At 37.2% G+C, this 27,768-nt stretch overlaps 1 protein-coding gene across 1 annotated transcript; it reads left to right on the top strand.

Moving 5' to 3' along the window:
• The first annotated feature begins 371 nt into the window (after positions 1-371).
• Positions 372-27,768, top strand: PPP1R3A (protein phosphatase 1 regulatory subunit 3A). The gene is made up of 4 exons (XM_053978162.1): positions 372-1,165; positions 21,931-21,989; positions 22,096-22,232; positions 24,443-27,768. The coding sequence occupies exons 1-4, from the start codon at positions 372-374 to the stop codon at positions 26,924-26,926; spliced, it is 3,474 nt and encodes a 1,157-aa protein (XP_053834137.1). The 3' UTR covers positions 26,927-27,768.

Below are 27,768 nucleotides of genomic sequence, written 5' to 3'. Positions count from 1 at the left end.
CAGAGAAGAATAACTCCTTATATCAATATGATGATTTTTTTTGTGCAACATAAGTTGATCATCTTAAAATAGTTCAGTGCAATTTAACTATGCAAAGAAGACAGTTTTTAAATGCTGTTCTTCTTCTTAGCACATAGAGCCACATAAAAACAGGGAATACAATATTTCAAATGTATCACCAAAATTGTAACATCTAATACTGTCAGATGGAGAAAGGCCAACATAGCTTGCACACCATAACATCTATTAATAGTCCCGACTCCCTTTTGCAATGTCAACTGTAACATTAATCCTTGTTTTAAATCATAGTATCTGAAATAGCAGTTGCTACTTGTTGTACAGCTCTCTTTCAGTTTATATCAGAGAGCCCAATGGAGTCTTTTGAAGGACCTAGTCAGGTTAACAAGGCTAACTTACTACGAGTCCCCACGGGAAATGATTGCATTTCAGACGACGAAGATGTTAATATTGACATTAAACTTCGTTTCTCCCCATGTCCCCGAAGACGGAATTCTTCAGCTTCAGAGGAAGAGGAGGCAGAGACTCCCACCAACATCTCAAGAAAAGTTTCATTTGCTGATGCATTTGGGTTTGATCTTGTGTCTGTTAAAGAGTTTGATATCTGGGAATTTCCTAATACAGGACAAGAAGATTATATAGAAGATGAAGTTTTCCCTCAGGATGAATATTTTTTCTCCCAGCAGTTTACATTACCTGCTTCACAAGAAGAACTTTTACAAAAAGTGAGAAAGCAGAAAGTAGTATTGGAATCAGTCCTGCTCCTGCCTGGGATTACCTGTATGAACGGCATTATACGAGTCCTCAATGTATCCTTTGAAAAACAGGTGTATGTTCGCATGACATTGAATAACTGGCTCAGTTACTATGACATCCTTGCAGAGTTCATGCCTAATTCTTGTGGTAGTGAAACAGATCAGTTTTGCTTTAAGATTTCCTTGGTGCCTCCTTTCCAGAAAGATGGAATTAAGGTGGAATTCTGTATACGCTACGAGACATCAGTTGGTACTTTCTGGGCAAACAATGATGACAAAAATTACACACTGATTTGTCACAAGAAAGAAACTGTGCCCAAGGTGGATAATAAAGCCCAGAAAGAGGTTACAGATAGGAGTCTTAAAGGCTGCTTAAAGACAACACAAAGCAGGTGAGGTTACACCTTAATTTTTGATAATTTAGAATATAGCTGGCTAATTCTGACTTTCTATGTATGCTTACTTGAGTCAAGACTGCCCATGTTATTTTCTTCTATTTTACTTTTTTTTGTAAATGAAAAATTAGACTGAGACTTGTTTTCAGTAAAGTGTTTGTATATATTAGCCAGTGATTTTCTGCAGACAGATTAGTTGGGATCATAATTTCATGCATGGCACTCATTTGAAAGGTAGTGTGAGGCTCTATAAACCCTCTATGCACTGTGTACCAATTCCGATCTCTGTAGGATATAAACTGAGCTGACATCAATAGGATCTCGGTTCCAGAATAAGGTAGCTGTACAGTTAAAATAATTTGCGTCCACTTCCTTTGTAAGTCAACAAAAATTTAAAAGCAAAACAAAAGCAAGGTTTTCACACAATTTATGGCATGGTTCTTTTTCTACATGCAATTATTAGATCAGAAATGGGACCGGTAGTTCATGAAGAAGTGGATAACTTAGGGAAGAATCCAGCAATTAAAATAGCTGGTACAAACTTTTCTGCAAGTGGTTGGGCTATTCTGCAAGTTGTATATTAAGGCTATAATTCCTTTTCCCTGCTACTGGTTCATGCTTCTGTTTCACAAATGGTGAAATGAAGTATGTTTTATAAGGCAGAATCGGTAATATATGAAAGAAAAAATGTATAGAATTTATCCTCTATATACTGTTCTGATTAAATATAGACAATAAATATGTTAATTATAAAGTGGCAGTTGTTAACTTATACTTTAATCGCATATAAAGAGGGACACATAGGAATAGTCACTTCTATTTTCCTACTGTTTTTAACAATGTTCTTTCTGTTAGCAAAACAGTGTTGCATGCAAAAATCTAATTCTCAATTATTTTCCTCCCCATCATCATTTGGACTTCTTAAATTCTTACAAAATTAAATCTGTATTTTACCTGTAATGTCTCTTGCAATACTTGGATGCCAGAACTAAGTTAATATTGTGGGCTTGAATTTATGTTGGGGTTTTAGTTCCTATACTCTTTCCAAATAAGACAGTGCTGTTTGATTTCATTGGTGCCCTTCCACTGGACTGAAGTGGTAGGGAAGGGGGAACAGAGCTGCAGTAGTGGTGGGAGCTTAAGGAAAAGGGAGACAGCCAGGGCATCCTCTGTGCAGAACCTTCATTCCCAAAACCAGACTTTCTATGCTGGGAACTTCTGCCAGCCCTAAACACACATTAGCCCTGTGAGGAGAGGTGCACAATATGGCTTAGTGCTTTTATCAACACCACAGGGTAGAAGCCACCCCAAGGCTAGCCCAAGGTCTGGTTTACAGCCAGTTCACAAAACTCTCCTGAAGAGTGTCCTTTGGGCCAACTCTGGAGCTCTCATGATGATACTTCCACAAAGGAACATCCCAGTATGTTAGAGCAGAGGGAACAATGCTTTTACATGTCCTGACATGTCCTTTCAATTCCTGACATTTGTGTCTGGTTTTATACATAATTTCTGTGTTTTAAGGAGTGTCACATGACCCATTCTGGATAAGTAGGATAGCCTGAGATACCCTGCAGAAGAGCTGTGATATTGAACACCATAGGCATGTGCAGGCAGTATGACTCCAGCCTGAGGTGAGGTAGCCCACAAGGAACAGATGATGAACATGGAGAGCTGAGTCTCAATTTAGTGAGCCCTGGGCTTCCAGATGGTTGCAGAAATAACCTGAAAATTTAGGTACCATTGACATCTAAGGTCAAATGACTCCTATGTGTTTAATTCCCTAACGTTTCTCATGATATGCATAGTGCTAGCAAAATTTGTAGAAGCCTTCCTTCTGGGGGATATTCTTTTACATGGATATACTAAATGATTTATGTGTAAGTCAGACAGAGAGCTGTTTTAAAAAGTGGGAAAGGAGATAACGTGTCCTCTCAATATAAAATTACTTTGTTTTTAATCAGATTATAAAGTTGTCTCCCTCTATGTCAGACTGAAGAGGAATGCATATGTGTGCATGTATTTATACATACATATATATGTATGTGTGCTTGTAAACATTTATGTGTATATTTGTTAATATAGACAGATATACACATGTATGCTTAAAATATTTAAACCAAAGTGGTCAGATTCTTGTTTACATTAGGATCTACTACACGTTTCTGTCAAACAATTAACAACCACGCACTTTTAAGACTCTCTTGAATGGCAGAAAAATGTACGGAGACCTTACAGTAAATGCAAAAATGAGCTGCAAGTATGTTTGGAATATTGTTTCAGTGGTCACCAAGGCTTCTGAAAGACAGTTCTGGCAGTATGTAATACAGGACTAGTTTTATGCTACAGGGACTTCTTTGAATTCACAAGAGTCACAGCTTTTGCCAGTGTAAATGAGGTCAGCATCAGGGTCTTTTGTTTCAAAAGAACTAAGATGCCAACTTCCATTGCTCACTTGTTTTTCAAAGTGTCTTTGTACATGTTGCCCCTTTGAGTGAGGAGGAACACCCTGCAGACATCTGCAAAAGTACCTCATTATTCTCCTTCAGACCCTCATTAAAACTCCTTTGCTTTGATACCTCGAAAAAAAGCACAAGAAAAACAAACCCCCCAAAATTGGCAAAGTGAGGCTGCTGATGTACTGTTGCTCCTTCATCTCGTGTTAAGCAGTACTGCCCTTTTACCAGCTCTCCTCCACCAGCCCATCTCTCTCTCTCCTCTTACTTTTAGTTTGGATGATAAACTCTGCAGCATTTATATGTGCTGTGCTGGGTGGTTACAGAACATTTAGCAAAGTAGGAGAGTCCTCAAACATAACCAGCTTGTCCTTATAGTTGCAGCATTGCAAATAGATAGAAGTAAAAGCAATTTCATCTATGATTCTCACAATAAAGTGACAGGTAGGGAATATTGCTATCCATACCCATGAGTTGGACATAAATTAAAGATTTCTTTATAGCAATCTGAATAGAAGGATAATTTTAAAGGACACTCATTTAGGACTCAGTTTCAAATTTAGAAACTTATAATAACATTTTTATTTTTTTTAACTCTTGGCTCTGAGATATTTATACTTGCTCTTAAAATGTGCAATTTACCTCTGCAGTTAAAAAATAAGACATAAAAGGATCATGATTTTTAATCAGAGAGTCTGATCCACTCTAGGGCATATTTGTGTGGCTCATTAAATGTCATTAGCAAGGATTAGTTGTGTTAGTTAAGTGAAAGGAATAATATGCACTTTCAGAGGAAGTTACTGGGGAAACACAATAATATGACTATTTCAAGTTACCCTTAGGAACATGATCCAGGACTAAGATGAGTGAATGAGGCTAATAGGCTGATTTCTGACACCATTATTAAGAAATAAATTTTAAAAATTAACTTAACCCTCAAAAGTTGCACCTGAAAAAAAATTTATAGTAAAAAGCAAAAGTGAATCAAATAATTAATGCTGAAAACTGTCTATATTTGGATATTTGGAACCACATCGCTTAAAAGTCTGCCTCTTCATTTCATTTCACTGCTTCATTTGCTTTTGCTTCCATATCTAGGTATGAAGGTGTTTGCTTAACTTGTACATAGTAATAGATATACTTCAGGAGAAAAATTGACTCCTAAAATTGTAAGACTCACAGGAAGAGAAAAGGCTTTTACCAATAAACAGGCCTAATTTCCATCCTATTTATAAACATAAATAAAATATATACACATAAATATATACACATAAAATTGTATATAATATATAAAAATAAATTATAATAAATAAAAATAAATAAAAATAAAAATTATATATATATAGAGTCAGAATATATATTTATATATATTATATAAAATATATATTATATATATTTATATATATATTATATATATAGAGAGAGAGTCAAAAAAAGAGAAAAGAGTGGAGGTGAGGCAATTTACATTTTTCTGACTTATATATATATAAGTCACTATAGGCATATATATATAAGGCCTATATTAGGCCTATATATGCCTTATATATATATATATGTCTATATAAGGCCTATATATATAGGCCTATATATATAAGGCACTATACTAGATATAGATAGATATAGATATAGATGATATAGATATAGATATAGATATAGATAAAAGTCAGAAAAATGTAAATTAATTGCATCACCTCCACTCTTTTCTCTTTTTTTGACTCTCATACTTTTGGGATATGGATAATGATTCTGAATGTGAATTCTTCCCAGTCCTCAGATTTAGACGACATGATTGTATTGTGGACACCAGGCTCCTGCATTGGTCTGATTAGACAGGAACTGGTTGGCTGCTGCATGAGGCAGACTCCTGCAGATCATGCTGAAAGGTGCAGAGATAGAGTTATGGAAGCCATGTCCCCTGTCACTGGGGATGCTACATCCCATTTCTGTGCTTGGCCCTGGTTTGCCATCTGTCAAGAGCAAAAGTGACAGCACCAGGAAAGTGGCTGATAAGCACAAGAATTGTTTTACAGAAGGGTATTGTGTTTGGACTCTTCTCCTCTGACAAGGAAGGGGAAGGCTAGTATTTTTGTCACAACTGTTAGAGTTATCCTCCCTTAGCTCTCTGAGCCAAAAAATATATCACTCTGAACTGATCCACAAGTGTATCACTGTGATCCAGCTGATATTGATCCTATGCCTTTTTTTTGTAATTGCTGAACTGTACCTTTTTTTGAGTAATAATGTATCAATTCCCTTTCCTCCATGATGCCACTTTAAAACACAACACAGAATAGGGCAATGACTCTTACAAGAGCTTCTTTATGTACAACAGACGATGAGAAAGAAGAGATTAAAACCCATGTCTCTGGGCTACCGATGCCAACTTTGAAAACATGTAGACTGAATGGTCTCTAAGAAATTGTCAGTGAGAAAATTTCTTCTCTGCATGAGTGCCTTTCCTTCTTCAGATGCTGATCATCTCCTTTCTGATGGGAGGCAAAGGAAGTTAAAGTTGCTGAAGACGCAGCTTGGCAAGACTGCACTTTGCTCACTGTGCTCTGTCTTCCCAGGCAGATGGCAGACCAGTGCCTAGGTTGTGCCGAGAAATGCAGTTTTGCTGCAGCTCCTCTTAGCCTTTCCCACAAGCTCATAATGTGATTTAAAAAAAAAATCAAAGGCTTCTTACAAAGATATTTGGAAATAATCTCTCATGCACTTTGCTATGAAGAACAACTGCATCATTCCCATCTGGTTCATTTAAAATATGGCATTTAAATTACATTCCATTTTAATCCTTGTTCTTTTGATTGTGTGTCACCATAATCAGGAAGGGAAAAGAAGAGCAAGAAAGGTGTTAAAACACACATCTTCTTTGTGTACCTCTGTTTAATCTCAAAGTTGTTTCTGGCATTTTAAGTTATGAGTTACATCTTGATCAGCATACAGATATGGGATTTGACTAAAGTTTATTGCTATTAATAGGAAGTGACTGCAGTCACTGTTTTTACCGGAGAGCAGCTGCTAGAGAAGCTATCCATTCACAGGGAGCCAGCTAAAAGGAGCACTCCTCTCTCTGTGTTTAATGTGACTAGTATTCCCAGACCTTCTCTTGCCTCCTGGTTATTGCCAGTCTTTCTCAGTTGTAGAATTAGGTAGGACTGGAACCAAAATAAGACTTTTCCACCTACTTGAAGAATATGACTATCAGGGACACAGGATAATTATTTAAGGTGCTCTAAAATATATTATTCAGACAAGTGGGATAAAAGCAAGTTGTGGAACTGAGTTTGACTCAGCATCAGGAATGCTTCTTAACAGCAACTCAAGGGTTATCTTTTGAGGAAATTGCTGCAGCCTTACTCTCCAAAGTAATTTAAAATAAGCTAAGATAAACCACTTGAAAAATATTCTATAGAGAACAATCCTACTTGGCCAGAAATTGTGCTCAATGTTTTTTTTTCTCTCTGTTTAATCATATTATTTCAAAATCTGGGCATGTATACTATTTGAAATATGAAATTTATTAAATAACCTGAAGATAGATATTTAGGTTAATGGCTTAAGTCTCTGAATGCTATCACAGAAGTGTTAAAAAAAGAGGTGGAAGATGTGGATTAGAACGGCATGCACAGACAAATAGACACATTCTTCCTGTACTTGGGGTCTCCTAATTGGAGTGTACCTGAAAGCTGAAAACCTGTCACATTTTTGCTTTTGGTGGTTGCAAACTGCACCACCCATCTGCCATCCATTTATTGCACTAGAAATATTTAAAGAAGCATTTAAAATTTAAAGGAATAACACATGAAAATAATATGTTGTACTGGCAATCTTAGCATAGTATTTACACTGGAATTTATTACTATCAGTGGTTTCTCATTCATTTCCATGATCTACGTTAGAAACTGCTCTCACCAATGCTACAGAACAGAAATTTGTGTTCTATTGTGTGGGAAATATTGGTTGCTATAAAGCTTTTTCAGTTGTTTGCATGAAATCATATAAAACCAGTGCTCTGTAATCTGGGTGTCATTTTTTTTTTTTCAGTTACTACAATTTCATCAGCTTATTTAAATACACCAATAATGTGACACTACTATGGCTGACTCTTAGAACTTTTTAATTCATCAACTGGCTTGATCCTGCAATAGGCATAATAAATAATTTAATAAACATCAGGAGTCTCACTGAACTTTGTAGAGTTCTTCATGTGTAAAACTATCCTTGAATTTTAATATTTACAGGACCAGATGCTCTTTTAGATTGCTGGTTAAGGACCTTTGGAAAAATAGAAGTACATTGCTAAATGAACTCCTGTATGTTCAATGATTCTTTTGTTTACGAAGATATCTATTTTGCAAATTGAACCAGGCTGTAAATGACCATTTCAATACTCTCTCCTGTCCACCACTCAGGTACTACAGTTCATAAATGTTCAGTTGGAAAAAAAAATTGCTCCATTACATTCAACTTGACTTTGCTAAATGTTAGTCTTGAAAAGATGTTTAAAGTTAGTGCAACATTAGCTGAGAGCACTGGAGTCATATTTAATCATTGCAATGAGTACCAGTGTCATCTGAGCTGTTTATTCTGATTATGAACTTTAAGCTCTGATCCAGTCCCAGCACTACAGCTCTGACATTGAAGCAACAGATTCAGCTGCAGTGTAGGTCCAGAGAACCAATTGCCCATGGTATTTTTAATATAAAATATGGATTATCTTCTCATCAGCAAAAGGTGGGAAAAATGGTCCAAAAAATACTTTGAAAGTTAAATTAAGTCCCCACCTTAGGGCAAAGGAGAGGGTAAGACCTTTTAAACACTGTGGGAGAAGGTTAGAAGTGGCTATTTGATCCCTAGACCTTCAGTGACACACACAAGAAGTATTAGTTTACATGCCAAAGCATAATAGAGGGCTTGGTTTTCTGAATGCCTTTCCACTCTCCTCCTGATTCATGAAACCAGCTGATACTCGAACACTAAACCTGAAGATTTATTACTGCTGGTTACTAACTGTAGTCCTGAAGGGCACTGGGTTACACAATTGAGTGGGAACTAATCAAAGCTGGCAGGTTTTTCTTACCTTGCACTTAGGTGCATCAAGTGGATTGGCATTATACTTTGTTTTGATGCATAGTTGTTGTCCCTACAATAACATTTATAGGTACTGGGTGATAAATATAAGATTTTCTAGGCTGAAAAACTTTATGTTATGTTAGAGGGCTGGGGAGTTTGTCAGTCTTTGCAGCTACCCTAGTGAATCTGAACCAGTGTCTCCTAGGTTTTTGCCATGTCTTCTTGATAGAAATATTGATACCTATAAAACAGCTGCCTTCTTGCTTTGTGGTAGCAAACATGTGAAAAATGTCATGATGACACGTGGGATTTTCATCATATTGAGATACTTACTGAATTTACAATTGCTTTCCAAGATTTAGATTATAGTTGTCCTCTCTTAAGAACAACTGTCTAAGTTTTTTTTTGTTTTTGTTTGTTTTTTTTTTTTTTTTTGTTTTTTTTTTTTTTTTTTTTTTTTTTTTTTGTTTTTGTTTTTTTTTTGGGTTTTTTTTGGTTTTTTTTGTGGTCACCCTTTCTGTTCTCCTGGCCAGGAGTGGTATCTGTGTCTTAGTGTCACCTGACTGCCATCTATCTCTCTACAGTCTATCTAAGGCACTTCCCACCTTCTTGTATACGTGCCTCAGCACACTGCAGGCAGCCTCTTGGAAAATATTCTCTTCTGACAGGCCAGGAAGAGACTGCTCCTTCCCTATTTTTCCCATGTGAGATTCAGAAAAAGACCAGAGGCAACATAGGTTAATATTTTTCTCCTCTCAGATTTATCCAAAACAGAGAAACTTGAAAGTTTTTTTCCTCCAATATTTTAAAGCAGTGGTAAAAAGAAGCAAGAGAAGAGCACTACCCACAACTCCTTTCTACAAAACCACTTTGATATTTGATCATACCTCTTCTAGACAAAATGGTGACCTATGGAGCATATCCTCTCACATTAGGCCAAGTCTAGCCCTTGACTGCTCACTCACCTTTTCCTGTTTTTTAACAGCTTGGCCCTGGAGATAGATATCCAAATAGAAAAGTCCTGCATTACTAATTCACAGTGGATCTCTCAGTAGACTTTCTAACACTGCCCTGAAGAATCTTTTTGAAAGAGGTTCTCTGTTTATGAAATACATAGCCCATTCTGTCAAAGGACTCAATGAACTTTCTGACCAATCCACATATAAAACAGCTGTGTAACACTCCTGAAAAGGTACTGCTTCAACATTGCTACAGGGATATCACAATGAAGTACAACAGTCATGACAGAGCTATGAAAGGATCTGAATAAAGTGGCAGAGTTCCTGTTTATACTTGCTATAGCTTAATTTGAGGTATAACTGACTTCTTATGTGATAGGCTCTTCTGCAATCTTCATACCTACAGTCATGAGATTTGGGGATAGACAGTGCTATATTAAAGGCTTGAGCCTGGCACCAAACTGGTGTTGGACTCCTGGTTCAGACAGGATGGCACTAAAATCTTCAAATGGACAGATATACATCTATATTAAAAAAAAAATGTGTTACTGTTTTGCTATTAAAACTCAAGGTCTTTTTTAATGAGCTAGAAAATAAAGACTAATTTCTTGGGACTTTGTTTGCTTTGAGGCAATGATTATTCTCATCCCAAGTCAGGCCAATGCATTTTGTTCTGTGCCACCCATGTCCCTGCTTCAATCATAAACTAAGACCGAAAAATGAAAATATTAGTAATTGGAAAATATAATCCCCTGGATAACACCAATCCAATAATCTTAATAAAAATAGATTTATTACAAACATTGTCTGAATTCTACTGGGGATTATCTTTGCAGAAAAAATGCTTAAATTCCCTTGCAGCTGCTCTCTTGATCAATTGTCCCCCTTGATACTATTAATCATAATACCATATATTGCTTATTCTGAGCATCTTTTTCAACTTCACTTTCCAAACTTCTGTTCTAATATCTCCTTGTGTAGAAGTTACTGACAGTCCTTTATTGTCCTTTTTCAGGCTCACCTTTTCTCCTCTTCTGGTAACAGCCCCTTTTCTTAGGTGAGAAGACAAAACTAAGGGGTATTTCCTCAAGGTGGAGAAATATGACAGGTTAATATTGTCTTCCTCAAAATTCAAACATTTCAGTAGAGGTTCTTTGTGGCTCTGTTTTCATTCAAAATGCTTGTGAAGTTTGCTTGCCTGACTCTCCTGGAAGTGAAGCCTTCCATTCCCAGGGTAGTTTCCAAACAGCAGCCACAGTGCCAACCTCCTTTGCCATGCCAGCCAGCAAATGCCCTCACCTCCTGCTCTAACAACGAGTGCACCACGCCATCTCCTGCCTCTGTCCTCTGCTTCCTGACTAGCAACAAGGAAGCTAATTAGTGTCAGTCCCATTTGTTGGGTGACACTTATTTACTAAGAACTAGGTTAAGCCTTCTTTAACACTGCTGGTAGTTGAAGGTCATATAAGAAAATCAATCTTGCCTAGATACACAATCGGGGCTCCTATTTTACATAAAGCTTAATTTTAATAGGATTGGTTGTAATGGCAATGTTTTAAAATATTATTCAGTTATTTCTGCTTAGTGTTCACACATCTCTTCATTTATAGATGTTGATTTTACCTGCAGTTTTTGCTTCTGAATATTTTCCTTTGTGGTCTCAATCAGTTTTGAATCTAACATAATTTAAATTTATTATTTTCTGCATTGTTTACATTAAATTCATTTTCTGTTGTGCTTCTATTTTTTAAGTACCTCCTGAAAGAAAATAATCACATAAGCAGAAGGCCATGATACTGCCACACATGACATATAATAACAGTGTTATGGTTCAGGCATGTATAGCATGGCATCTCCACAAGGAGGGATTATTTGAAGCCAAAATGCTTTTAGGTGGGAATTGGCCATATTTTAGGTAAAGCCACCAGAGAAGTCAGAATTCAGGACTGTGCATTAGGAGCCCAGAAGCAAGGAATGGCTGGCTGAGCTTCAGTTGCCCTCTGTTTTGTTGTCAGCATGGACTGCAATTCTCCACGTCATGCTCACACTGCTCTATGCAGGCTTGGTCTGTCTCTAATTAGTGTGGCTGTTGGCTTCTGCTACACTTAAGGTCTAGTTCCAGGACTCTGCGTTGAGTTTTGGAAACAGGCAGTTATTTCAGCCTGAGGATGCAGCCACTGCCCAGGCCCACAGCTCTGCCACCTTCCCAGCTCTCCCTCCCAACACCTCCCTGAACTTCAGTGCAGCTCCATCAAATTCCAACACAGCTCTTAAGCCCCTACCTCATATTAAGATCATCCTTCTTTAACAGTTTGTAAAAGCCTGAAAACGACCTAGAGCATTTCTCTGAAAAGTGTTTTAGATGAGTACTTAGTTTCCTTGCTACTTGCTTTCAGAGCCACTTTAGAGCTTTTTCCAGCTCCCCCTGACTAATGGGTTTGGTAGTTTAGAGCTCACACAGGCTGCTCACACTGACTTCCCTTTGCTGGTTGCTACCTTTGCACTGCTGCCCACTTTATCCTCTCCTCTAAACCCTGGGAAGGCTCTTCCCTGTTCTGATTTTATATGCCCAGTACCTCTGCCTTCTTGGACGGCTGCAATTCTGTGTCCAGTTGTTTAGTGCTCTCCCTAAGGTCAAATATTAGGATATTATTTCATTTTCTTTTATCCCTTTGTCTTGTCTTAAAAAAAAAAAAAAATTTAAAAAAAAAAAAAAAAATCCAGAGGACTGCTTAATATTCTCAGGCAGTAATGTCAATTTTCTTGCATTTTCTTGCATATACCACAGGTTATTGCAACACATCTTCTTTCTTCTTGTACGGTGCACATATTTTTTTTTTTTATGCATCCTAATCTTCATACACTCCAAGTCTGGTCTGAATTATTGAAATTCTCTAGCAATCATAGCAATAACCTTTCTCTATATTTAGATGATTTCTAAGAAAAAAATATATTCCCTTAATTTCTGGCAAATTCTTATCAATACCTTTATATACAAGTTACTATAAAGATTAGCTATTCTTATCTAATTGTTTCTTGGAGTTTAAGACTGTCTCAGCAGGAGTTGCTGAGGGATGAAACTTCTAATGATGATTTAAAGCAGTGAAGTGTGTAGGCTGAAACTGAAATAATTATTGCTGTAACCCTCTAAGCACTCCACGTTCCTCAAGAGAAAATACTTTGTTCAGAACAGACCCTGAACAACAAAATGCGAAGAAAGTAAAATAAAAAAAACCTCCAACCCTTGAAGCAGGATGATAATTTAGAAATAGAATCAGTATAATGTGTAGATGTTCTCAACAACTGCTCACAAATGCATCAGACATGACAATTAAAAGGAAATAATAATTATGGCCCCATTCTAAAGTATGGAATATTCTATTCCATTCAATAAGTCATGAACACTTTAAAACCATCAGTGTAATCTACAAACCTATATTTACAACATTAAACTGGATGTTCTGCCTTTTCAATAACTGTCATCTCATCTCTATTATTTTCACCTCAGACTCTAATTGTTTCTTTTATAGGAGCTAACCTACCAGTGTCCTTGGCAGTACAGTTTATGGCTCATGCATTTACAGTAATTGTTTGGGCAATTTGCCACACAGTATAACAATCTTCACATCACAATCAGTTTTTATAATAAACAGCATTAGTTGTGAAAAATACAAGTGATGCATGATTCTTATGGTAGATAAAGGGCACTGAAGATGCCCTTTAGAAAAAGAAAGGAAAACGCTCAAGCCTTGAACTACTTGAGAAAAATACTGGTGTCACAATAGAGCTAATTAATTTGATGGTACAAACAAGAGGGGGAAAGGGCCTTGCATTCATTAGTGTCAATTCCAAATGAGAGCATACCGTTCATAAAAATAATATTCTGCCTTCATTTAGATAAGATATGCAGGTAAACAGATAAGAAGCATCAGGTCTGGCAGTAACAATGATTTTGCTCCTGAGCTTTATAATGGTTCTTTCTTTTCTGTAGACACAGGGAGCTCAAAGCTGTGACAGATACAACTTAGAGGTAAAACTCTGGAGAAGGCCAGACCCTACTGCCCACCAGCTGGTTGGCTCCAGTGAAGCCAGCACTGCCAGGCAGCACTGGGCACTGGAGCCTCTGTGCATAGCTCTGGTCTGCTCCTAGGAAGATGAACATGCACTTTTTGGATTCTCTCCATAGCACACAGGTGGTGGCACATAAACGTGTCTCACTGCACGCGTCTCTGCTGCAGACGTTTTATGGGCTCTCCGTTTTCAAGAGTCAGAAATAGGAGCTCAAGCACTGATCAGTGGTGAGGCCACTGGACACACCCCCAGAAGGCAGTCTTCCATGTTAGAAATTATCCAAAGGACAAATAATATATTTGCCCTCTTAAGCCAGCACACAGACAGGTAATTCTCAGCCTCTTTGTCATCTCCATCCCACATTAGAGATCCTGGGTAGTGCTGTGGCACAGCCAGGCAAGGCCCCAGGAGGCACAAAGGTGGCTTCAAGCCAGGGCCGTAGCGCCTCTTCCTGAGCTCAGCTGTGAATTCCCTGGCAGCACCAGGGCCTGAGACTAAGAACTGCATGTGATAATAAATTGTGGAGTGGTTGAATTCTCAAACTATAACTTCAAATTCTGAGAAAACAGATATCAATTTAGATGGCTAGGGAGATTTGTCCCTGTAGTGAGTTTTGAATTGAGCTATATGGAGGCAAGGAATGAGTTTGTCTTTACTCATTAAATATTTAGTTCATATATTCAGTCAGTGAGTTAGAATAAAATTAACTATGGAGACACCATCACAAAAGAAGTCAAAGTCTACACTTTGAAGGTCCACATCAGGATCTGTGGTGGCTCCCAAACCAGAACGAAGCTTATATTTTCCGTTTTTTTTTGTAATAGTACCAAGTTTTTTTCCCTTCTTGCATTTTACTCTCAGTGTGAATTGGTTTTGGAAATATTTTCTCCCTTGTCCAACTGGTATTTTAGGACCAATACAAATAGAGCAATATTTTAAATCAGGCCAACTGTTATGAGGGTTATGTTAGTAAAAACATACCTTGAATTCTTATTCTTCTGAGCCTTACAAACAATTGAATAGAGCTTTAAAGCTCTGCTTAGAACTTTACACATACAAAATCTTTCTTAATCCTTTCCAAAATTCCTTTTTCCTGAGAAATTAATTCTTTTCGCATATTTGTGGATTTTGAATGATATTGCATACAATACTACTGAATTTTTTTAATTACATGTGGAAAACCCTTTCTCTAGTTTCTCACCCAGGTTTTCAAGACATTTTGCAGGCTTTCTGCTTTTGATGTGTACATAAACATTTAAAAATACTTTTTGTTGTTGCTTGTTTAAATGCAGATACTTCCTTCTCTACTTCTTTCTGAAATTACTGCTGCTAATGATACAAAAATAACCAAACTAAGCTGCCTGCCCTTCCCTCCCCATATTCCCTTTCCCAGGTCCGTGGGGTTACAGTTCTGTGCAGGATTGCCTGTTTGGCTCCAGTGACAGCTCAAACATGAGTACTTAACTGCCCTAATTTACTTTTTGCTCTTCTGCTTCTCAGTAAAGCACTGCTGACACATGTAACTACTTCATTTCAGGGATCTCACACATTGTTTACATCACAGTGGCATTATTCTTCAGTGAGGCTGGCTATTTTTGGCACTAGATCCAAAAGCACTAGTTGTATTGAAGGTTGCTGCTGTATGAGGCTACTCTTAGGCTTAGAAATCTGTCCTGAAATTAAAATATAGCTATGGTTTGGTTAGCAACTTCAGTCTTGCCAACTCTTTTCATGAGGACGTTTTAACTTCACCTCAACTTCAATACATTCAATTCTACCTTCAGGGTAGAATTTTGATTTGGTTTGATTTTGAATCTACAGTGAAATCAGAAGCATGAAAGAATCCACAAAACCTAAGACTATTTTAAAATAAAATAAGTTTAAAAACTTTTTTCCCTTTTACATATTTTAACTAAATATTTGAGAAATACATTCTTTGAATACTTTAGCAACCTCATACCTCTCTGAATTTCAGACTAAATAATATTGTCCCACGTTTTCTTTTAAATATGGGATAGTATAAAATTGATCAGATTGCATTAATTTCAGAGTTTTTCAGGTACATTTTCATCACTCCATACTCCATAATCCAACAATTTTAGCCATTTTTTCACATTTTTAAAAATAAATATCGTATTATTTAGATAGTAAGATCTAGCATAAGTAGATATAGCTCGTAAGAAAGTGAATGGTACCGTGAGTTATACAAACACACAGACACAACTTTAGCCAAATATTGGTGCATGAATTAAAATCATGACAAGCTATGATAAACCCCACCCATTATGAAGTAGTGTGTTACTCCTGGCCATAGTTTCAAATCTATTTCAGGCCAGACAAAAACACCTCCTGCTCCATAGTTAAAAATCCTGGAAGCACAAATCTCAGGGCATATAGCTGCACAGGAGCATTTGAAATAGGGCTGGATTGTGACTATGGGATCAAGAAGTCTTATTCCCTTGGGAAACGTGTTGCGTAATCTCTTTCACAAAAATATATTCATGTTTCCATACTGAGACCTTCTCAGTTTCTTATGTCTGATACTTATACTGATAAACTACAGGATATACTTTTCTAATGCTTACAGATATTCTTTTAAGTTTTCACAACAAATGTTTCTCTGAACTCTTTATATTAATGCACTAACAGTCTTGCTGCTTTTTTTGTCTTTTGGGTATTTACCCTTTTGCTGTATCAATAGAGGGCATTTATTCCTCCTCTCAGACTTTATTTTGTTATGCTGAAAATAGAACTACTCAGTCTGTCTCCTTCATTAAAATAGATTTTTCATCCTGCCAGTCTTCCTGTAGTCCTCTTCTGAACTTGTTTTAGTTTGAATCAATCTTTCTTGGACATTTTAGTCAAATTTTTTAGAGTAGTTCTTATTGGTGCCTCGTGCCACAATATGAACATTTCTTGGAAATCTTTCCTAACCAGGACTATCTTCCCTGAGACATTGATGCTGAACTTGGTTTGCCTTTATATCATAGTGTCTTTGTCATCTGGCACTAGCGGCTTGGAAATGGTTTCTGGCAAAAAAACCCTCTGATTTTTCTCGTTCACCTGTTCCTTCCAAGATCTAAACCCTATTTTTGTGGCAGAAAATCTTTCTAGTCCCTAAATGTATAACCTGACACTTTATAATTTTGAATTTCATCCCTTATCTATTATTCTGATCCTCCAGGCCACCGATTTCTTTCAATCCTCCTCTGTGTTGGTGATGTCTCCCAACTTCCTCTCTGCCACGGATTTAATTTAACTGTGACTTCTTGTGCTTTGGTCTGTAATAACATGACTGAGTAAGTCTGATTACATGACTTGTCCTCTCCGATTCCCCAGCGACGCCTGCTAGCTCCACAGCCCAGCTCCAGGGACCCTGCTTGGCACCGAGCCCCTCTCCCACCGCCCAGCTCTTATGCTCATCTCCCTCTTCTCCTGTTTAATTAATAAATTTCCCATGTGGCTGCACAACAAATGCTTTAATGAAGTCCAGATAACTGATTTTTAGACAAGGGAAATATAGTGATCTTATCAAAGACAGATATTATCAGGTGTCTGCCATTTTTATGCCATTTTCCATTTATCTATATTTCTGTTCTCATTTTTGTTTTAAGTCTATTGTGAAAACTTTTCAAAGACACCTGGGCCTGTAGTCGCCTTGACACTATTTCCTAAATATAGCTTCTATTCTTCAACTCTTCTGATATTGTTACAGTATAGGACCACTTTGAATAGATCTGAATAGCAAAGATTTTAAACGAACATGTGTTTTCCTCTGTTGAGTCTCTCATAGTTGGGTTGGAGATTATCTGTTTCTCTTAATTGGAACATATTTAAACAAGGTCTGCTCCCAGACTGCATGAAATAATATAATTTTCTAAATTGCTGCTCCTATCAGTTATGCGCTGCAAGATTTCTCTTCTTAAAAGAATCTGCCCCACCACTAGCACTATGGTAGAAGAATTTATGAGAAGTCTTTAGTTTGTGGGGTCATATATAGATTACCTGAAATTTTGATGAAACCTCACTTCTAAAAAATTTTTATTTAACTTAAAAGGGATAGTTCAAAAGTCTTGATATGTCTGAGTTTATTCCAACCCGTCATGAAGTCAAAGAAATATTGTTTGACCGCTATTTTCTTTTCTTGTCACTTAGACATTTTCTGTCTACTCTTCACATCTTTAGTGTTCAAGTTTAACATTTCCTCTCTGGGATGCCAATTCCACATTCGGGACTTCTGAACTCCTTCACATAATGTAAATCACGTTTTCAGTCCTCTCAGTCCTACTAACTAGTCCCTGAACTTCATATTTGTTCTTTCTAATGCAAAATTACAATGATAACCTGTTTTCAGTCCTGACTTATTTTTATAACTCAATACAAGTGAATGATAATTTCATCAAGAATGAATCATATGAGCATAGGTTTTGGAGTTTTAAGCTGGTAGAAATTCAGAAGTTCCTGGTGAACTTTATGAAGATGTGCCCCATTCAGCTGAATGAGAAAAAGCAACAGAGCTTCTGCAGGTTTATGACTACTTATGCTGGAATGGAATTGCATAATCTGAGATAATGGATTTTTTTTCTAGGTTGCATTGTTGTAAGAATATCTGGATCACTCAAAAATAAAAGCAAACACTTTTTAACAGAATACAAATATTGTGTCTCTCATCATGTAGGCAAATTTAGACCATACTTCACAACAAGGTGAAATAATTAATTCCTGAAACAAAAACTTAATTAATATTCTAATTTTAAAATCTGCTCATGGAATTCTGATACTATGCTAGGACCTTTTCAGAGAAATATGGAGAAAAAAACTTACGAACTAGACAAACACCTTCTAATTGCCCCTGTTTGATGAAGGGGCTAATTTTTATTGGCTTTTTGTAAGAATTTCAGTCCTTAGGATATACAAATAGGTTTGAGATTGTCCTGTAGTTATATGCACCCATAGCCTCAAAGTATCATTTCTTAAATTGAAGTAGTGATTTAAATCACTTTTGTTTTATGCTCCTTGTGGTCCTCAAACACTGCAGTATCAATATTCTCAATTTAAGCCAATTTTATATTTCCCCTGAGAATAATTATATGAGGTCAGATATTTCTGATCTAAAATTAAATTAAGTAAAATAACTGTTACATTGACATTCCCTGTATTCAGCCATTTGCAGGGCAGGTGTGCACAAATAATGGGCTTTAAACTAGAAATCTTTATAAAATTAAGTGCAATAGGAAAGAAATTATGCTACAAGCCCTGCAGTGTAGCTGTGAGGCTGTGTTATCATTGCCATACTTTACCTGTGTTGCAGTGGTGAAAAGAAACTTGTTGACCAGGGCTCCAGATGCTACTAGAACAAAAGTTAAGGAAAATTTCTGATCTAATCACAGCAAAAGTAAAACTGAGGGGCTCAGATCACACATACATTGAGTATTACAGTCCCAGCCACTAAAACTCCATAACTACATTCCGGTTTGAATTTAGAATTACAAGGTGAGAGTCATGCGACATTAGATAATGGCCCAAGATGTAGGTTCCCTTTATGGTCAATCCCTTTCAGAGGGAAAGAAGCACCTTTGTAGGATATGTCACTCCATCTTACTCATGATTCCCATGTTAGAGGGAATGAATCTCCTTTTGGAAGTGACAATCTCTCACCTCTGATAATAGGGATAATATACAGGACTGCCTGAACACAAATGCTTAGAACAATAAGGGTAGATAAGGTAACACTATACTGGCACTTACCCATAATTATCCATTTTGAAGCATCTTTATAACAGTACATTTAAAGGTTTATAAAATAGGTACTCATCCTTAACATCCTTATTCAAACACGGTGCCTATATTTTTACCCTAAATTTTTTTTAATCAAAACAAAAAATATTCACTGCATAGGTAACAGAGGAAACAGGGCAGAATTCAGTTTCTCCTTTCTCCAAGGTATGAAAATTAAGCTAAAGAGTAAGGATCCTACTTGTACATCCAACTCCATTAGGAGTACGCTGATCTGCTCTCTGGTTTTTCCCCAGATGTTCTGTATTCTGGTAAATTGGGTATTTTTTGCATGAATGATATGCAGTGGGGGTTTTTATCACATGAGGGTGTGATAGAAGCTGAAAGTGGCTCTGCTACTTAAATGTCACAGTAGTCTGTGAACTCTAGTTAGCAGTAGAATATTAAACTAGATATAGACATTAACAGCTCCCCTTCTTCTGGGAATGCTTCTTGAATGAAAAAATTGTCAAACTCTTGTTTCTTTAAGAAGTAGACAAAAGTCCCTTCTAGCAGCAAATGGTGCCATCCCTGCTTTCCAACAGTTGTGGCATTCATATGGCTGAACATTGTAGGTAGTCAGCTACATTCAAAGAAATGCAGACAACTAGGATTCTCTTTTTTTCCACTAGAAAGCAGTGGAAGGTTTCCTGCTGGGCCCATGTTGTTTTGGGATCATTGTTTCGGGGTGACAATTCAGTTCATGTGTTATACATGTCTTGGCTCCTGATCTGGGGCTTTTGCAGACACCCTAATAGCACCTAAGTGTTTTGATGCATCTGTATCATGGTTAAACCCCAGCCTACAGAGTGTGCAGATTTATGGAAGCAGAAGAGTGAAAAAGATGCAAAAGGGCAGAAGAAAATTGTGAACTACATCACTAAGCCAAGCCTTTGAACAGTAAAAAAAGCCCAAACCACCCTCTCCAAACCCCTATGTATAAATAATAAGCACCAATGGTTTAGCTTAAGAACTCCACAGATCAACTCAAAAAGGTGGATCTGCCACATTTATCAGAAAGAAATGCAGATTATAGCAACTGCAGGCAGGGGAAAGTACAACTCAGTGAGAGTGGAAGAGTGAAAACCACATTAAGGTTATGCACATACCAGAATTCAAGAGTGACATGACATTCACAGAGATTGCAAGAATATTTAGAATTATTGCAATTAATGGTGAAAAAGAATTGCCGAGAGAGCATTAAATCTTGTGCTTCAAGGACAGCTTCTAACAAAAAATGGCCAAGAGGAAATTTAAGAGGGCAGTGCAAATTACTCCAAGTATTTTCCAACAATTCTACATCTTCCCCTGAAGTATCTGATAGTGGCCAGTGTCAGAGATCAGATGCAAGACTAGCAAGAGCTTCTGTCTATTTAGGCTGGCAAACCCTATAAAGACAAGTTTTTAAAAAGTTGGTGACAGTAATGTCTACATTCTTTTAATAGAGTATAAATTTAGCATCCTCCTTCTGTATTAAGCATTTAGGTGGCAGAGTTAATGTTATATCAATTCAAATGAAAGACACTAGGAGAAAATAGAAGGGGAAAAGATTAATATTTGAAAATTAGAAAGTAATTTTCAGTAACAGAGGTGGACGGCTGGTTGAAAATCATATAAATTAAGACCTACAGAAAAGAAATTCTCCTCATAGAAGTGTCTTTAGGAGTCATACAAGAGTTTACATTTTACATAAGTGACATTCTCTTAACATTTTTTCCTTTTCCACTAAAGGTTAGACCCCTATAAGCACACAATTCAAACTGCTAGCAGTTCGATTGATATCAATTGATATTGATGAGGTCTGCAGGCACTCAGCATCTCTCTGTAGGTGTTTTTTGTGTTGAACCTGGCCTTTTTTTTTTTCACAGCCAGCAAAGCAACAGAAAAAACTGCACTGGCTGAGGGAAGCAGAATTTGTTCCTGCTGGCCAGGCATAGTTTAGCAACAGGATTTATACACATGCAGGGAGAACCTTTTGATTTATTTCAGGTAACAGAGACACCTTTTTCTGCCATCTCTGTAAATATATAATTATTTGAAAAACACAAGCAAGAGAGAGCCCTGGCCTCTTGAACACATATATCCTTCCAGACCCTTACCTGACCCCAAAATTATGCTCTCCTGTCACTGACCCATCTAATCACCTTTGTGCTGCTTTCTCAGAAAAGGCCTAGGAAAACCCATCAGATTTGCAATGTTATCTGAAGGTCAGCACATTCTCATTTTCTCAGCCAATTCTTTCTTATGACCAAGCCTTAATATCAGGTCACTCAAAAAGCACTACATTTTATGTAGCTGTTATTTTCAGAATTTCAAATAGCATTAAAAATGTTGTATAATTAACTTGTAGTCTTTGTATTTGAGTCTAAGGGGAATTAGAACAATAATTTTTGCAGAATAACACAAGAAGTTTCTTTTTGTTTAACAGAAAAGAAGAAATATTGGCAACGTCTGATGATGGCACATGGAATAACTCAAGGACTTCAGGTACAGCACCCGGTTTAATTAGTTCTTCCTTACTGCACATGTTAATTAAAAATAGTGTAACAACCAACATAATGGAAATTATTCAACTGTTTTTTTAACTCTTCAGACACAAACGTCCCAGAAATTGTTTATTCACAAGCAGAAGACAAAGACACGAAACTAGCTAAAGAAAATATAAAAGACAAAAATGCAGAATACAACCAGGGTGATCACAAAGATGATGAAAAAGAATTAGAGTTGCTGGTAAGTGTTATACAATTATATCTACAGTATTAAATGATTTGAATCCATTTACACTTCAAAGCTGGTGAAATGCCCCCTTTTAACAGAGCTGACTGATGTACTAATTTACAAATGTAAAGCCTTGGTCTGTACTTACACTGAATCTCTAACTGATTCAACAATAGAAGGTGCTTTGATTTTGGTATAGTGCATCAACTTTTTCTGGTCTTAAATTAATGACATCTCCATTTTACTTCTTTACCAGAGGCTCTAAAAGACATTCTAAGGAATTAGAAGAGTAACATTTAAAAAATCTCCCTTCCTAGTCTCTAGGATGGAAATATTTTTAAATATATGCTTTCTATTTGTAAAAAAAATTATATTTGTATTGCTGTTTACTTATGAGATTTTTGAAATTATAACTACATGAGCATAGTAAGTATATATATATTTATATTAGCAGATTCTTTTGTATCAGTATTTCACATATTTTTTACAATGAATTTCACACTCGGTGAACATTCAATCTATTTGGATTTGTGTGCATGCATGTGTGTGTGTGGTTTGCCTTGCATTTTTCAGTATGAAAGAAAAAATGGCAATAAATGAGACACATACAGCAGTCTATTATTCCCAGTGTCTGTTCTCAGCTCATATCATTTGGGTGCACAGATTCATAATCATAGATTATAATAGCTATCACCTGTGAAAATGTGAATGCTGAATCAGATAAGAGAGGAAGATGGGAACCATTCTTTTTTTTCTTGTTGATAGAGAGAAAAAATTCCTCTCATTTGAATATAAATTTTTCTTGTCTTTTACTTTAAAAAGTTTACATTTGTTGCCTATTGTGGGATCTTTCACTGCCCGAAAGTCGACGTTTTGTTTCTTTTTTCTTTATGGTGAAATGTGCAAAGGAAGACCTCTAAAATCCCTTGTTGTTCTCAGTCCACCCTTTTACAAAAAAGAGGATCAAATATAACCATTTGTTTATCAATTGCCAGACTTGTCCGTACAATAAATGAAGGGGGAGCTGTAATTTAGATGTTAATTTGCACTGTGCGCTCTTTAATGAATTAAACAATGAAGGCTTATAATACATGGAAATACAACCAAATCTTTGAAACACACAGGCATTGGCTCACAAGACAGCTGTGCAGTTGACAAGTAACATGAGCCTTATGTGAGAAGAAGGGGAAATCGTAAGATTTGCATATAATTATTGAGATCATGCAAATGTCAGTTATGAGGAGGAGAAAAAAACACAGGCATCTCACTGTTAAATCCTGACAGTTGGCATCACCGAAGAACTCAAATACACTTGAGCACTAGTTGGCAGAGGGTCATTAAAACAGAATTTGCAGAGACATTAGCTCCCTCACTTTTCTTTGAGTGACGTTTTACTATTAATAGTTTGCAGAGGCTTTGCAGAAAACATATTAATAAGAGAAACTGTAATGGGGGTATCTACAGCAAGTGCAAATGTATAAAGGGGTGCCCAAGAAGCTAGCCTCTAATTGATCAGCTAGTGCTATCAGTGTGACTGCTAAAGTGAGAAGAGAGTGCAGTGACAAGCAGGCATAGCTGAATAATACAATATGATATTTGGGAGCTGGGAGGGAGAATGATTAGTTTCTGGCCTTTTACTTTGCTAATCTCATTTCCAACTCATGTCTTACCAGATTGTCTAAAAACAGTCTGGTTTGAAGCCTGTAAAATGGTCCCTGAGAGAAATGAAGCACAGATAATCCTTACAGTATTTGTCAGTGTGAAATGTGTCTTTGTTTTACTGGACAACACTGTACATTACCGGGCACTGATGTACTGTATCAATGCCCTTTTTTAAGCTCCAATCCTCCCCCCTCACCCCACGGCTTCCTCTCTCCAAATCTAGAATCAAATGCATAGTGAACAAATTAGCCTGCCTTTAAGGAAATATTCTCTTCAGATTTAATTTGTATAAAATCCACTAGCAGCTTACTGAACTCATGAATAAAGAGAGAGGGTTCTGAGCACTATTTTATTTCCTGCTCCTTTCAGCACCACCATAAAACTCATTACCTATGTTAAAAAATACATGCAATGCAAATTTTGCAAATGGTTTGGAACATGTTTCCATAAAAGCTTTGTTACTGAAAACAAAACTTTCCATAATGAAATCCTGCCTCCTTCATTTGGCATATTTTTGCAAAGCACTTTTTCATCATTCTTTTTCTATTCTATTGTTTCAGTTAAATCAGCACTTCACAGGAGCTAGAGGTACCTCTTCCAGAGATGAAAGGAATTTATATACAACAGAACCAATTAATTTTCCAAGTGAAACTGAAAGATTGGTGGAAAAGCTAACCTGTATAGAAAGAAGCAGTGACTTGCACCCTGTGCCTATCGGTTCCTCATCTGAAAACACTTCACATGTGATAGGAGAAGAATTAAAAGATAAAGCTAAGTATTGTGTAAGAGATTATAATAATCAGCTACCAGGGAAGGAAGTCACTGCTGGCTCAGTAAACAGCTATGAGCAGTCTTTGGAACATACTGGTACCAGTGAAAGCCTTTTATCGGCAAAACATTTTCCTCTGACAAAGCAGAATGAGGCTATCAATATTATGGCTACTGGCTCAAGCTGGCAAGGAGAGAGGCACACAGATATTTCAGAAGGTGAAATAGACAGTTCCTCGGGAAGTAAGATGATGGAGAGGCTATTCTTCAGTGAGGATGCTGTTGGTACCTCAAAAGAGGCCTGTGAAACAAGACCAGAAGCCATTTTACCAGAGCATGATGAATCCATGCAATTAAATGCATGCATAGCAAGGACACTGGATGGCAATGCTAATCCAGCTCTGGAGCACCAGGTACCACAGATGTCTCCCCAAACTTTGGATTCATTGTCATCAGATGCTGACAAAAATGAAGGAAAAATCAAGATGATTGAAAGCAAAGTTCAGGTACACTTAAGAGGAGATTTGTATGCCAGCACTTTTGCACATGCTGGTGTCTCAACAGAGTCTACGCAAAAAAATGGAGTTGGTGAAATGTCACAAAGGAACACTGATTTAGAGAAGCAGAAGGAAGTCATTGAAGTAGCAGACTTGGCATCAATTGGTGAGGAGGAAGCTTCCAAGCCTTTCAAGGCACACAGGAAACACAATGCCAAAGCCCTGAACCCAACGCCTCTGCCAGCTGAGAACAAGCAGGCACTCAGGGCCACCAGGGTGGATGAAAGGCAACCTGAGGACACCCAGGAACACAGAGGATTCAGGAGGTTAAAAGACAGAGAGACAGACGACACGAATAAAGGGAGACCAATCGAAAGGGAAAGTGAAGCAAACTTTGCAGAGCAGAGGTGGCAAGAAACGGGGAGTGAGGTTCGGTGGAGAGTGAGGGGGAGCATGGAACCTCAGACCGTGACTTCCACAAAGGAGTTGTTTACCTGCCAGAAGGCAGAGAGGTGTGAAAAGTCTTCTGTCTCTGAGCAGGGTATTACAGAGAAAGCAGAGGCAGGTACAGCTTATATAATTAAAACCATATCAGAAAGTGCTCCAGAAAAAATGCCTGGCAGTGAAAAAGCAGTAATTGCTAAGCTACCTCGAGAGACTGCACTAAGTGACAGGCCCACAGAGGAAAAGGAAACAGCGTTTGATACACATGAAGGGAGAAATGATGGTTCACATTATGCTCTTTGTCAACTCAACACAGTGGGTGTATTATATGACACTAAATTTGAAAAGGAATCAGTTTTAGGTATTTATAATGCATGCGTACATGAAACACTGCAAGGAGAAACGAAGTCTGTCTGCAATAGCAGGGAAAAATGTGCCAAAGCACAAGCAGACAATATTCTACCTGTAGGAGAAGCAGTAAAGGCTTCTGCTACAGGAAAGAAAGATTTGCAGGAGGGTTTATGTTCAGAAATACCTAAGGGTCCCCTGAGCACTCAGAAGCATCTATACCATGAGAAAGCAGAAGATCTCTACAGGGAAGAAAGCCATAGTGATACACTTTCCTGTTTATGTTCTAAAGCTGAAACAAAAATGCCACCTTCTGGTACAAATACTGTGCCTAGTTATCATTATAAAAGCTCTTCAGTGCCATCTTCAGAAGGGCCCACTGTGGAAGAAGGCATGGAGCACCTGTGTAGACACTTTGAATCCAAAGTCATTGACAAGGTTGCTGCTGAGTCAAGGTACAATTTAAATCTAACAAATGAAATAACATGTCTTAACAAATGCTTCTCTCCTGAAGTTGAAAAAGGCGAAGTACCTTCCGCTTCAGACTCAGCAATTTCTGGAGAAGGAAGAGGAAGGAATACAGGTCAATTTTTCCATCAAGCAGAGCTCCAACAAGAGAGGTCATGGAGGCCAGAAGTTTTAATTAGTAAGTCTACCAAAGAAAATGGAGGAACAGACTCTCAAACTGACCATTTAATAACAGAGGGGAAAACACTAAACTGGCTTGATGACTCACAGAAAGAAATCCAACACGTTTCTGATTCTGCTGATATTTCTAACCAGAAGAGTGAAGCACTTAAGTTACCTAGTGAGTCTCCAGGTTTAAAACATATTGCTTTCAAAATATTTTATTTCTTCTTGTTTCTTCTATTTGCTGCAACACTCTACCATTACGATTTGATGGTCTGCCTTGCACTCTACCTGTTCTCCCTGTATTGGCTATACCACGAAGGAAGAAGAAACAAGAAGTCTATTAAGAAGGAATAACATTGACTGTCAGCTGTGCTCAAGATCCAAGGTCAATAATCTTCAATTCCACCAAAGCATTTTCACTGTTAAAGAGATTATTCTTTGTTAGAACCAAAGCAAGATTTTCACAGCAGCATCTTTTATTAAGAGATTACATATGAAGTTGAGCCTTCATATAAGTAATTAAACTGTGCAGGACCATTATGTTTGGATCATTAAATACCTATATGAGTATGAGTTCTGAAGCACGTCAAGTTAAAATGAAGTACAGCTGTTGCTTCTTAGCAGGATATGAAAAAGCAATGCTTCATGTCTCTGTAGTACTTAAACCCACCATTTACTTGCTTTAATTTCTCTTGCATTAAAGCTTCATATTTTTCGGGGAATTTTTTTCCCAAGATTCTGTATGGTACATAACAATATGAGAAACAATATAAGACCTAAGTCAGTACTTTGATGCTGACATTGCAGTTGATAATCTGCTAGTGTATTAGCCAATGCTCTAAGTAATGCATCTGTTGATAGCTTAATACATTTTTCCAAATTTTTATTTAATTATTTCAAATTAGAGTTTCAGCGGTACCCCTGTTTGAAAAATGTAAGGCTTTAACTTCAGTAACGTTATATAACTTCCAAGATGTAACTGCGTAGCAGAATAGATGTGCTCTTTCCACCCTGTAAAGATTGAAGGCCACAGCCACAGGCCTCTTACTGATCACTCACATGCACAAAAGTTTTTGGGTTTTGCAAATAAGGACTGAGTAACATAGCTGAGAATTTCACTGAAAATTCTGGGCAAAGCCTTTTAGTAACATTTTTCATCATAATTGCTTGAGCATATCTACAAAGCATTAAATAAA

This window comes from Vidua macroura, chromosome 5 (assembly GCF_024509145.1).
Source record: "Vidua macroura isolate BioBank_ID:100142 chromosome 5, ASM2450914v1, whole genome shotgun sequence".
Taxonomy (NCBI): Eukaryota; Metazoa; Chordata; class Aves; order Passeriformes; family Viduidae; genus Vidua; species Vidua macroura.
The sequence above is the reverse complement of the archived record's forward strand: the minus strand, read 5'-3'. Positions and strand labels throughout refer to the sequence as shown.

Bases quoted from the DNA above. Each gene is read 5' to 3' on its own strand.
- PPP1R3A (XM_053978162.1), top strand. From the start codon at position 372: ATGGAGTCTTTTGAAGGACCTAGTCAGGTTAACAAGGCTAACTTACTA. The intron at 1,166-21,930 runs GTGAGGTTACAC...TTTGTTTAACAG, and splicing joins TTAAAGACAACACAAAGCAG to AAAAGAAGAAATATTGGCAA. The intron at 21,990-22,095 runs GTACAGCACCCG...TTAACTCTTCAG, and splicing joins GAATAACTCAAGGACTTCAG to ACACAAACGTCCCAGAAATT.